The sequence below is a fragment of the Balearica regulorum genome, chromosome 5, assembly GCF_011004875.1.
Source record: "Balearica regulorum gibbericeps isolate bBalReg1 chromosome 5, bBalReg1.pri, whole genome shotgun sequence".
Taxonomy (NCBI): domain Eukaryota; kingdom Metazoa; phylum Chordata; class Aves; order Gruiformes; family Gruidae; genus Balearica; species Balearica regulorum.
Window position 1 is genome coordinate 27,818,219 of NC_046188.1, and position 14,208 is coordinate 27,832,426.

At 39.1% G+C, this 14,208-nt stretch overlaps 1 protein-coding gene across 2 annotated transcripts in view; it reads left to right on the forward strand.

The window, feature by feature from the left end:
* SLC25A21 (solute carrier family 25 member 21) overlaps window positions 1–14,208 on the forward strand; it is a 261,130-nt gene that overhangs the window by 217,848 nt on the left and 29,074 nt on the right. For both annotated transcript variants that reach the window (XM_075753957.1, XM_075753956.1), the window contains exon 4: window positions 12,283–12,349. In XM_075753957.1, coding sequence (XP_075610072.1) covers window positions 12,283–12,349 — 67 coding nt within the window. The remainder of the gene's footprint in view (window positions 1–12,282; window positions 12,350–14,208) is intronic.

Consider the following 14,208-nt stretch of genomic DNA (forward strand, 5'->3'; position numbering starts at 1 on the left):
ATTATGCAGCTGTTTAGATACTTTTCAGCTGGCCTCAGGTGATATCCTTGTCTGAATTTTTGTAACCCAAAAGGAGAATACATGGCTGTTGACAACACTGCGGAGTTTCTCTTTTTTTTTTTTTTTTTAACTGTATTGCCAGTTTTACGTAGTTTCAGCACAAAATCATAAATTGTGTAGTTCTTTCTTGAACTGCAGACATGTTATTAGAAGCTCGCTGTGGCCTTTTCAGCATTTTTAACTTACAGCAAAACACAACCTGTAGAAGAACCTACTGTGTGGTGTATCAGTGCTGACAGTGTTGGCTGCCTTTTCTTGGAGCATTGCCTTAGGATGCCCAGCGCTCTGAACAACTTTACCACCTGTTCCTTCAAGACCAGCTACAATTACAGACGAAACCATTGCTCCTGGAGCTCCCTGCCCACCCTTGCCTTGCAAATCTGCTTGTAGCACAGACTTTCTTGTCTGTGCCAGGCACGGATTTGCAATGAAACTGCAGTTCTGACTGCGTGTCACCCCAGTTAAAACAATATAAATTTGTTCTTATGTCCTTGCTGGCTGTACTGTCTGTAGAGAAGGTTTTCAGAGGGCTCTAAACCAACTCTGCAGGATAGCAGGTAATCATTTAGTCATGCCTAGTGAAATGGTGTTTATATTGACTTTGTAATGCTCTCTGACGATGGTGAACGAGGAAGTAGTGTGGTTGCAAACTGCAGTTACGCTTACAGAGTGTGAGATCATGGCAAATCATACTGCTGCAGAGGTGCAATGGTAATCTCCGGATAATCTGGCTGAGTTCTAAGTGCTCAGAGCTGGTTACTGAGCAAGCCCCACGGCATGCTCATGAGCTACGCAAGGAAAAAGATTTCTCTTTTGCAAATTCAGAGAAAAATAGAGATCTAAAGGAAAAGCAAATTTGACCCAAATTTACTTTCTTTTTGACATATTGATAGTTATAAAGGTATTATTTATTTTTAGTCATAAAATGCAGAAAGGTTTAACACCAAAAAAAAAAAATCATGCTGTCTGCTGTAAAATAGCTTGTGTTGCATTTACTTGAATTGCAACATGAAACACTTTGTTCATTTGTAAAGTAAAATGCTCTGCATGCTTTTAAAAGTAACTTGGGAGAGAAGGTTCATTTGTTTTGTTTATTCAATGCCAAAGTGGCAAAATTTCTTTTCTGCAGAAGAATTCAAGTTGAGAAGGGTGCTGGATCAGAAGAGTATATTGAGAAAAAGAAAACATTTCAAAAGAGATGTTCAAGTTAAACCTGCTGAGGCAGGTTTGCTGCTCAAAGAACACATTGCAAGTTCTTTTAAAAAATAAATAATCCAGTAGAAACTGCCACATCACTGAGACATAGACTCCATTACTTTTTTAAAAAAAAATCTGTCAGATTTCTTTACAGATGTCTATGCAGATGAGGAGACTGTTGGCAGGCGGAGCATGGCTACATAAAACAAGAGTAGATCACTGAATAATAAGTAGCAATAATTATTGCTAAAACTCAGATTGAAGGTTAGTCAACTCTCCAAAGTAATGACATGACATCATAGTGCTTTATCTTATAAATTGTGTGAGAAGGATGAGAGGAATGGCATCATAGTGCAGGAGTTGCATAGTACTGAAGGTGGAATCTGTTTGGAAGCATTCCTGCATATTGCCTGAAAAGGGAGCTTTTGTGTTTAAAACGTATTGTGATAAAAAAAAATGAAAGTAAGTTTGTTTGTATTAACTGCCAACTCTATTTGTCCTTACATTGGTGTAACATTGAGAAAAATGTGTTAACCCGTATGGCGTTTTTAGGATGTTTGTGTGTGGTGCGTGAAGAATAGGAGGTATCCTTTTGGGCATCGCTGCAGCATCCATGACAGGCAGTGTGTAACACGGATCTTCCTTCCTCTGACAGAGGTTTCCTGAGCAGTGTACCCTGGGCTGGGGGGAGCCTGCTGGAGCAAGGGGCTGGAGTTGGGTTTCACAGCCGTGCCCTCGCTGTATCACACTGGCACTGCGTGATGGCACTGCGGAGGTGCAGGAAAGGATCTGTGACGCTAGGGACAGTACCTGTAACCTGTAAGAAACTTGTGCTTTTTCAAGGAGTTACTTTCTTGCTCCCAAGTACATAAAACTCTTCCTAATAACTTTCTTATACCAGAATCCAGTTTCAGCAATACACAGAGGTATTTTGTCTGGCAGGTCGTTGCCATTGGTGTGAGTTTTCTCACACATCTGTGTAACGATACCTTTCACTCCCATGGTACGTCTAGGTACCACAACCGTCTGCCAGATGGAAATTCAAGTGCCAGTATGTGTACGTATTCATGGTGCTGTTCACTACCTAAGCAGTGCTACAAATTCTGCACACTTTGATCTCTGTGCATATAAGACTGTTGCTCTCTACTGGTGCAACTATCAACAGTATTACTGTTATGAAATCATGAATTTTTTATGACTTCCTACTAGAGGTACTGTAAAGGGAGTAAGAAAAACACCCCAAACATCAAGATGCTAAAAGATGGAGTCAAATTAATTATTATGTGCATGTTTGTGTATTTTTAATGATACCTTATTCTTTTTAATGCTAAAAAGTGCTGCCTTGAGATATTTTTTGAGAAACGGGAAAAATACATTTCTGAATACATTTTTTTACGTTGTTAAAAACACTATAAAACCACTACTAGCCTACTTTTACTTTAAACTTCAGATGATCAATGTGTTTATGAACCCAAATCATTGCAGACAAAATTTTGCACCTGCAGTTATGGTTGCCTGCAGTTCAGTTTGGTTTAAGTATCTACATCACTGATTGCATCTGTAAATTAAAACATCTAAGTAACCTAAATTACAAGCACAAATAATTGCAGGTGCAAAACTCATACAAACACAAAATGATCTCTGAAAGTTAGTCTTCCAAATCTCATTGTAAGTTATTCACTGTATCATGAACCTAGAGTCCTCTTGGGAGAGTCACTAATCTCTATAATGACACTGAAAGCCTCTTGAATCTCATATTTAGCTAGCAGATGGGAAAGAATACATATAGTCATATAACTCCCTAGGGATTACGCATGTGGATAGTGAAGAGTATAACTTATTCCAATGAAGGCTAACATTAACTTGCAATCAAAAATTTCCTTCCTGAGCCACATTTTTTCTGATGAAATTAAAACAACTTCATGTTGTATTTTTATGAAGTCACAACCAATCTGAGTAGGATACACTCCCAGGGCAAGCACAGAAATTTTGCTAATCTCATGATTTTTCATTTAATGAATCACAGCATCAGTTCAACACAGAAAAATGCTGTCAGTCTTTTTCAGAAAATGCATCTAGTTATCCTCTCAATGATTTTTCTTTTTAGTGTCAGAAACAGATTTCTAAGCTCAAAGTTACAAAAGTCTATTTTTTCTCTGGTATCAAAAGTAAAAATGAATCATTTTCTTGTATTCTTTAGCTTCAATAGACGTAGGTGTGGATCTACTTTAAACCAGTGACTGCTTCCTGTTGTACCAGTTATGGCAGTACTGTTAGCAAAAGGGGAAGAAAAAAAAAAAAAACCAACCTTAAATTCTCTTCTAGTGTTTGAACAACTAAAACTCCTACTGAACAAATGAAGCATTCTGCCAGTTCTGACAATCCAAAATGCAATGAAGAATTTTTCTGTTTCAGAAGCTCTAGGCAAAGCTGTTTTGGCATGTCTGTAGCTTGTTCCTATTGCAAACAAAGGGGCAGCTAGAGGGAAAGTCTTTGGGGGAAGAAAATGCTGTCAGTTGTAAGAAATGAGACATGTAGACCCATTCTACAGCCCAGCTAGTGACTACATGCAGGCAATTTTGTAAGAGCCTAGACCAGCTGCCAGTGATAATAACGCTGCCGTTTGCGCTGATTTCAACAAGAATTACATCAAACAGACCAGGTTTCTCAGAAGCGTGAGCAAAATTGGTATTTCTTTTGTTGGCTATGGGGCCCAGGCTACAAGAAAAGCGTTGTGAAGGAACAGGCCAAGGTGGCCAGGGAGCCCTGCAGAGCAGTGGGAGCCTTGCTGCTCCTGCAGCTGGGCTGGCAGCAGCGGGAGCGAGCAGCGCGCTGCAGCTGGCAGGGTCCTGCCTCTCTCCATCCTCCCAGGTAGCCCGATCCCTCCCTCGGCAGCAGCGCTCAGCCCAGCTTCACAGGCCCCTGGCGCTGGCGTGGTAACTGAGAGAGGTGTGAGCGTGTCTGCGTACTTAAAAATCTAATTTAATTTAATACACGTGAGTCTATTACTCAAGCAGTACATGGTAATAATGTACCACAACTAATTAATTTATAATCGTCCTTGGGAAAAAAAAAAACAAACAGAACAAGATGTTGTTTTTTTACACACGGAGAACTGTTGAGGCTATGTTGTGTGTTACAATGCAAGGCTCCAAATTCACCTTCCTAGAATTTTTTTTTAAGTGCCCAAGTATAACAAAACACAGAAAGCATTTAAGGAATATGTAGTATAAGAGACAGCTAGACCCTCATTTGAATAGAGAGAAATTTTAACAAGGATTCCTTTTTTTTACTCTCTCATTTTGCTGCACAAAAGACACAAGAGAGGAAGAAGAAGGTTTCATCTTTCCGTCTCTTGAGGGATTTATATTTAGGTGTGTCCTGTAACTTACATAAATGCAGAGTGCAGACTAGAAAGCCAAAAATTAGCAAGGATTTTGACCAAGAGATTGAGAGGTGATTAAAAGTCATGGAAGAAAGACTCATTTCTCAGTAAGAATAACAAAGTCACATGGATGATGGATCATAATAACTTCATAATCTGACCCACGTGCAGTAAATATGGTGATGACTGTCATTTTGAATAAGTGAGGTAGATTGATGTTGATTATTAATCCATTTCTTGGCCAGTCTGATTGTTTCTGAGCCAGATCCTCCACTGTTTAGTATTTTTCTGAAGTATCTTAAGAGTACCTTTCACTGACAGTCCCTTCCTTTTTAACCAGTTGCTTTTCATACTCTGTGTTGCCTTAACTTATTTGAGGGATTTCTTTCATGAGTTGATCTGCTTCTAGTATTCTCATAGCTGGACACTTGGTCTTCTTTCAGTGTATAATACCAGTGTTATATGTTAACATATAATTCTGTATTACATTTACTTGTCGTGAAAAAAAAATCTGTTTTTCCTTAATTCCCATGTGTTGCAGCTGATGGTGATTTACATTAATGCACACTCAGTGAAAAAAGTGAAATATGCTATGAAAATAAGTACCTAGTATTTAGTGCTGGTGTCTAAAATGGCAGGTATCTCTGCAGTAGACATGGAATAGGTAAAGAAACATATTTGCATAACAGAAATTCAGAAGCTAGCTTGGCTGTGTCATTGATATCTTTATATGAGGTTCCTGTAGGGACATGTGTTTAACATTTGCAGTAGGATAATATACATAACACACTTCACAAGAAAAAAAGCTTTTTGGAGAGCAACAGAATGTCCAAGCCTGGTTTTCTATGAATGTGTCTAACCTTTAATATCTTTTCAATTCTGTGCCCATTGCCCTGAACGACACTCAGCCTTCCCTATAGCACACCTCTTCAGCTGGGCAAATGATTGTAGACACTGTGATTGAGGGTGAACTACATGTGTGAACTGGCTAGTGGCTTGCTGCTTTCCAAACAAATGGCTAAATTGTAAGCCCCTTTTGCTCAGCGGTAGGTACAAATTTGTGCCTACCTTCACTAAGCATTCCCTAGTTTTCCCAAAACTTCCAGAAATTTAAAATCTTTTAAATCTCCAGCTAGGTCAACATAAAGATTACTTCACACTAATAGCTATATTAAAGTAATATTGCCCTGTTTTCAATTGGTTTGCTTTCTGTTAGTAATAAATTCACAACATGCCACATGCCATGAAATAAAAAGATACCTTTTTCCTGGTATAAATGAAACTCTAAGCAAATTTTATTATATTTAGACATACTTTCTTCCTCTTTTTGAACACCCACCCTTCTACCAAGCATGTCTTCAAAATTCCTTCCCTGTGTTGAAATAAAAAATTTTGTAAAATCAGAAAGTCGCGCATTCGTTTAATGTAACTGACATGGTCATGAAACCCAGGTCTTTTATTTATTCTTGGGATAATGCAGAGGTAATGAAAGCAGAATTGAACCAAAGAGGTTTTTTGTTTCAATTATAAAACAATGTGGGTAAGAGACTTGGATTTGACAGCAATAGAAGAAAGGGAATATTGTGTTCATGCCTTCAATCAGCTTTATTAGATCCTTAAAGGGGAAATTATGTGAAAGACAGAGGGAGAAAACAACAAACTAAGCAAGATCCCAATTTCAGTATAATTTGGAGAAAATAACTGATTTAGGTTGGTCGTCTTGCCAGGGTGAATGACTCAAGGCTTCCAAACAAGAAATGGAAACCAGAAGGATAGCGAAAGCCTGAAAGAAACAAATTGAGAAGATATGATTGACTGTAATGTTTCAAAATCAACTGCCGCAAAGATGAGTTTGGGCTGCTGCCCAGAATACAATTGAATGGCGATGTTCATTTAGACCCTTAATGCTGAAACAAAATAAGATGTAGCTGTGTTTCTGTTAGAGATTTACTTGTTCTTTCCAGTGTCTCTAGCTAGGGATATGATGTCACGTCCTCTCTCTTCTATCACACGCAGCAGTGATTGCTGCTGCTGTTCCATATTTTTTCTAAAACACCAGTTTTCTGAAGGAAGGCCTGAATCCAGGTGATAATATCTTTCAAATGTGAAATGTCATCACCATTCATTAGCTGACTTTGAAAAATTTTATACACTGTGTGCAAGTAGGCTAACCAAGGAAAAGAGAAGTATAAGACCGTTGTGTGTGTATGTACTTTCTGACTGACAAAGCCATTCAAGTTTTTGTTATTATCATGCTAGATTTTTAAAATTAAGTAAACAGCTCATTCTGCAAAGATTTCGAATAATTGTATCTTTAATGGGCATGATTTGCAAAGCATTATTTGGAAAAGTTGGGGGCAGCTGTTTGTCCTCCACCTCAGGCACAGAAAGTTCTAAAAGAGACTACACTTTATGCAAAAAATTAGTCAGTTGACAATAGGCAGTGATGAGATGGGATTGTCTTCTACTTCCTCCTTTCCTTTATTCCTTTCATCTCACTGGCTGTGCTTACTAACCTTTTTTCTGTTTCTATTTCAAATGAGGAAGAAAAAAAAAAACCTAAACCACAGTTCATAATTAAATACTGAGCTAGTTTTTACCATGTTTACTGAATTACATATTGCATATATGGATGTATATGCTCAAAGTTTTCATGTGTTTTTAGATTTCTAAACTTAATGTGTTCCATAGGAATAGACCTTAACTCCTTCCTGTCTGTTTTTCATGATGAGATTTGCTTCCACCAAAGAAAGGAGGAGTAAAGCAGTGAAACCCACTTACAGATCCCTTAAAATTTTAGGGATTTGTAGAGCCATGAATAAAGTGCTGAGCTCTGCAGATTCTCCTGGTTCACAGTAGAGATTCCTCCAGCAGAAAATCTTCAGTGTTGACCTTACAGCTGCAATAAGCAGATCAGCTTGATGTGACACGCACAGTGATATCTTTGCACAGGTATCTTTGCCGCAGGGGGGCTGACCTGGCAGAGAGGGCTTTAAACCAGGAACCACAAGGGAGGGAGACAGTTACCGCAGCTCTGAGGGAGCAATGGACAGGCTGACAAGGAAAGTGCCTGGGGTGATGTGAACAATGAGGAACAAGAAATGAACAAAAACAAGGCTTAAGTGGCATCACCTCAAGCATTTGCATGTAAGCGAGGAAGTCTCTCTGAAGTGCCTGCAAACTAAGGCACACAGCATGGGGCGTAAACACAAGGGATTAGAGATCTGTGTGCAGCTGCAGGGGTAGGATCTTGTTGGGATCCCAGAGATGCAGTGGATGGCTCGCATGACTGGAGTGCCTCAATGGACAGATACAGACTCTTTAGGAAGGACAGGCCAGGAAGACAAGGAAGGGACTTACCCGTTATGGGACAGAGCAGCTGGAGTGCATGGAGCTTTGCCTGAGGGTGAATGATGAGAACTTATGGGTAAGGATTAAAGAGCAGACCAGTATTGGTGACTTTGTAGTGGGTTTCTACATTGAGGATGTGAAGGTCGAAGGGAGCCTTGGTTGTCGTGACCATGGGATGGTGGAGTTCAGGATCCTGAAAGGAGGGAGCAGGGCAAAAAGCAAGATCACAGCCCTGGACTTCAGGAGAACAGACTGTGGCCTCTTCAGGGATCCGCTTGGAAAAGTTCCATGGTATAAAGCTCTGGAGGGAAGAGGGGTCCAGAAAAGCTGGATAGTATTCAAGGATCACCTCCACTCAAGAGAAGTCCATCCCAACATGCAGGAAGTCAGACAAAAATGCCAAGATGCCTGTGTGGTTGGGCAAGGAGCTCCTGGCAAAACTCAAACATAAAAAGGGAGTAGCAGGGACAGATAATGTGGGAGGAATATAGAGCCAGTCTGAGGCTGCAGAGACATGGTTAGGAAAACCAAAGAACTTGGTGAGTGATGTCAAGGGCAACAAGAAGGGCTTCTATGCGTATCTTAAGTGGTGAAAGGAAGATTATGGAAAATACGGGACTGCTGCTGAATGGTGACACAGGACATGGAAAAGGCTGAAATACTGTATGCCTTCTTCACCTCAGTTTTCAGTAGCAAGACCAACTTCCAGAAATCCAAAGCTCTGGAGAGAGGGGGAAGGTCTGGCATAAGGAAGACCTACCCCTGGTAGAAGAGGATCAGGTTAGAGAATACTTAAGCAAACCTGATGAGCCCTGATGGGATGCACCCACAAGTGCTGAGGGAGCTAGCTGATATTATTGCAAGGTCACACTCAATTATCTTTAAATTATGGCAACTCGGGGACGTGCCTGGGGACTGGAGGAAACCAAATGTCACTCCTATCTTCAAAAAGGGCAAGGAGGGTTCAGAGAACTACAGGCTGGTCAGCCTCACCTTGATCCTTGGGAAGGTGATGAAGCAACTAATCCTGGAAACCATTTCCAGGCACATGAAGGACAAGGCAATGACTGGGAGCAGTCAGCATGGATTCACAAAGAGGAAGTCACGCTTGACCAACCTGAAACCTTCTATGATAAAATGACTGGCTTAGTATGTGAGGGGAGAGCAGCGGACATTGCCTACCTAGACTTCAGTAAGGCTTTCGACACTGTCTCCCATAAGATACTCATAGAGAAGCTATTGAAGTATGGACTGATGAGCAGACAGTGAGATGGATTGAAAACTGGCTGAATGGTCAGGCCCAGAGGAGAGGGTGGTGATCAGTGGTACAAAGTCTAGCTGGAGGCCGGTAACTAGTGGTGTACCCCAGCAGTCAATACTGGATCCAAATCTGTTCAACATCTTCATTAATGATCTGAATGATGGGGCAGAGTACCCTCAGCAAGTTTGCTGATGATACAAAACTGGGAGGAGTAGCTGATATACCCGAGGGGTGTACTGCCATTCAGATGGACTTTGACATGCTGGAGAAATGGTCTGATAAGAACCTCATGAAGTTCGACAAGGGGAAGTGTGAAGTCCTGCACCTGGGGAGCAAAAAAACCACTTACCACTGTTATGCCAACCTGAAAGCAGATTTGCAGAAAAGGCCCTGAGGGGTCCTCGTGGACCAAGCACTGGCACAGAGTCCCCAGAGGGGTTGTGTAGTCTCCCTCCTTGGAGATATTCAAAAGCTGTCTGGACATTGTCCTGGACAACTGGCTCCAGGTTGGACCAGATGACTTACAGAGTGCCCTTCCATCCTCAACCCTTCTGTAATTCAGAAGCAATGGGTAATTGCTTTTCATATTTTCCCATTTCTCTAGAATTGTCAAACAATCTACCGCCTGGTCTGCCGATCATCTGAATTGCTGGTATTTCAACACTGAGCTGTGATAGAATGGTGGATTACCCTTTAGAATTGATTACCTGCCTCATAAGATTGCTGTTGCTCAAATTTCTGTTATATCCTTTCCTCCACGTTCTCCCTGAAAAGTTTCCCTGAGATCCTCAGAGACCATGGGAATGTTACAAGGTTTATATATTCAATAGCTGCAGACATTTGAGTATACAAGAAGGCAACCTGGAAAAGCAACCTGTACTGCTGTGTAAGGCTAGGTAATGCTGCTGTGTGTTTTTAGAACTGAATTGTTGCTTTACACTACATATTTCTCTGCTCATGCATCTCTTACTAATGAGAAAATCTGGACCAAGTTTGGGTCTCACGTTTTGTGATCAGAGCTACACCTGTGAGTAGAGCAGTGAAGCACTTTTCATTTTCCAATTCCAGTCATGCCAAAGTACTAGAAATTCCAAATGGAATGCCTGTTGTAGATATGCTTACAGTGTTTTAGATTGAGCTGAAAGGAAGAAAGTGTTTATAGGGATCTGTGTTCTTGTAGCTGATCCTACTTGGACCTCAGTTTCAGTTTGAACTCACATTAAACTGTATGAATCACATGCTTAAAGTTATTCAACATTTCAATAGCTTGCTGAATCAGCAAGAATATGCTCTGAATATGTAGGAATCGTTAAAGACTAAGACTAGATCCAGTATATCTGTATTGTTATATCTATACCTATAGATATCTATAGTTTTATCCATATCTATATGGATAGATAGAGATATACGTATGTATGTATATACATGTATGTTTGGAAAGTGAGACTTCAGGGAAATTCAAACATCTGACGACTCAACTGAATTCCTGAAATCTCCTACCCAAGGACTTTCAGTCTTTTGTCATGAAACCATCATTGTATAAAATGCTCAAATTTTCCTTTTGTCATGGACTGGAATTCATAACTTACTTACTTCAGAGGAAGGATATGTGATATTCCCTCTCTGGAGCATCTTACAAAGCCTAAATTATTTTATTTATATTGGAACAATTTAAGAAAAGAACTCCAGAGAAGCATTAGAACAAGGGTGGAAAAAATGGTATAGCATTTGTGGTATTTTGCATTCACATGGGGAATATGAATATAATTGTTTTCTTTTGACATGCATAGGATAACTATAGGAGAATCTGTTGATGTGATGACTCTTCCACACCCTGCAAAAATATTCCAAGTAATAGGCTGTTTTAGAAAGGTGAATCTCCACATTTCAACATCACCACCTTTCAACATTTTAAAAAGACACAAATGCTTTCCTTTAAGAAGTTATTTCTTCTGTAGACAGAATCCTCTTACAGTCCTGAAAGAAGTGTATAAACTCTGAAGATGGATAAGCTGTAAGATATGCCCTTGCTGGCTGGCAAGATAGCTTCTTGCTGATTGCGTTAGGTGCCTTTCTGAACTGTCCTCATGCACTGTCTAGGGTAATGTGGAGATCTAGCAGACAAGAACTACGTCTACTTTTACCTCACCTGGGGATTTTGAGAACTACCTGTTATTTAAGCATTGCCTAGACCCAGCATTATGCATCTACACTGGCCTTGTAAGCAGAGCTCAGGCTGCCTGCAAAGGCCATGTGTGCTTGTAGCAGGCTATATATGTGTGTGTATATATATGTGTAATTTAGATGATGCAAAGCATTGTAACAAGTGAATCTTTGGCTTCAGGCCAGCTCCAAAAGTCAGCAGCTATTGTAAATTCCTTAGGTGTTTATGGAGCCATGCAAGAGGGGGGCAAAGACGTGAATGAGTACAGTAGCAAGATATTGTCCAAATGTTTTTTCCAAGATGAAATACATACATTCTGTTATGGTTCTGTGAAGAGCTAACTTGTATTAAAACTAAGTTGTCAAAAAAAACCCACCTTCATCTATTCTGAGGTATATTTAAAACTAAACTTTAAAAGATGCCTTAACCTAGCATCTGAAGATGAGCATACGGGCTTTTTGTATGCAACTTGCTCAAGTCACAGTTTTTTCCAAATCTGTATTCCGTTACTTCAGTTTTTAATATTATCATTGCTATGTCAAGAAAATTAAAACAATTAAATAGTACTTCCTCGTCATTGTTAAGACTGTTCCTCTTCCTTTAAATACAATTTCCTATCTACTCAGAAGAAATTGATTGAATTTTTACTTACGTCATTGCTGATATTTTGATATCATCTCACCAGCACATAACAGAATTGGTAGGACATTAGTTAGCAAGTAAGCAAAGAGTATCATTATTTATCTGTATGCTTGGAAATGCTGAAAGGTTAGTTGCTTTACTCAAAAGTGAAAATAGAATTGGCAGTATGGTAATGATAAGTTGTTTATCCGTACAAAAATAATTTCTTTTTTTCTTCAATAGACTGCTTGGCTTCTACAAAGGAATATTTCCTCCCATCTTGGCTGAGACACCCAAAAGGGCGGTGAAGGTAAAAACCCCATACTTTCTCCTTTAGAAATATGAGTAGGGACAGTGGCAGCTGTAAAACATTTTATTTCTCCCCCACTGATTGACATTAGAATCTTAAACTTATTTGCGATATTAATCCTCTGATTTTTACTAGGTGGAAACTTTCCTGTTGATAGCACAATAAAAACTCTGCTTGATTAAGAAGTGTAGGATAAGGCTTGTAAATGCTAGGCTGTTTTTGACCTGTATACATAACATTACTGAAAAAAAAATTACACTTAGTTTATACAATCAATCAAAATTAATAACATACTTCAAGTGATATTTTAGCCTCATAATTACCTCCGGGTTAGACATTTTGTTTTACTGAAAATTCCTAGCAACTTGCAAAATAACTAAGCACAGCTTAATAGATTAACACAAGAAGCCAGTAAAGAAGCCACTCCTAATAAGTACTTACTCAGTAACTTGGAGTAGTATATCTGCAGGTTTGAAGTGCTGCCCAGAGTTTTCTTGTGCTCCAAAGAGCACTCTACTCCATACTCTCACTTTTTTACAGATTGAACATAGTAATGGGTACAATTCATCATCATGCAAAGAGCATTTTACTCCAGCTGTCTTACAGTTGAAATAGATGCTAGCCTATCAAAGTGTATTTGCTGTCAAATGTTGATTTTCTTTTATCCTTTATGTTGATCTGTAGAGTATTATTTTAGTAACATTCCTAAGCAAAATACATCAATACATCAATTTTTTTCAGTTAAGTCATGCAAGCTTTTTAATTAAAACCTAGTAATTATGCACCTCATCTTAAAGTTCTAAATCTATTAAAGCATCCATTCAGGAGCAAATGTTTTGTCTTTTAGTTCAGAACTTTGAAGTTTCCTGTAGTTCCATCAAATGTGTCTAAAAGCAGTTATTATACAGAATGTCTTGATTTTCCTTTCTTTCTTTCTTTCTTTCTTTTTTTTTTTTTTTTTTTGTTTCTTTCTAAAAAGGCTGCATATGATTCTGGTCCTTAGTCTGCAATTAATCATTCACATTCCAATTCCTTTACAGAGGAATAATATTTATATAAAGTGACAGGATGTGACCTTGTAACAGAATCCTAAAGGAGTTCTGGTAATGTCATCTTCTTGTTTGCATTGGCATTTTAGATGCAAACGACATATGTCACCTAACTCAAAATTATTTAATACAACTAAGAAACCTACAGTTGTATTTAATAGCAAAGTGGCAGTGAAGAATGGATGGATGATATTTAGAAGATTCCTAATAACACTTTTTCTTTGGACTGTCGTGTTTCCTCTGTCTCTCCGTTTCATTTCATTTGAAACAGGTCAAAGTCAATCTGATCACACTTTTTAGATTCTGGCATATACTTAGTTAAAATACAAACCTAGGTTTGATTTCTCTCCTACCAAACTGAGTCATTCAAAAATATTGAGTCACTTTCTCTTACTCAAATTGATTGAATTGCCTTAAATCCCACAATACTCAATATAATTATAGAATCATAGAAACATTTAAGTTGGGAAGGATCTCCAGAGGTCATCTGGCGAGCCTCCTGCTCAAAGCAGGGCTGACTTCATAGTTAGGTCAGGTTGCTCAGATGTTTGTCTACATCTACATTACAGACAAGTTTGTCTAGTCAAGTTCTGAAAATCTTCAAGGATGGAGACTGCATCCTCTCTGTGCTCCTGCTCCAGTACTTAACTGCTTTCACTGTGAGGAATTTTACCTTATATCCAGCCTCTTGTTGTACATCACAAGCTCAAAGTTCCTTAAATGTCTTACTGAGGCTCCCTTAGTGGGGTGCTTTCTACCTTATTTTTGGGCATTTACATGAGGGCAGTGTTTCTGCAACCATGAGAATCA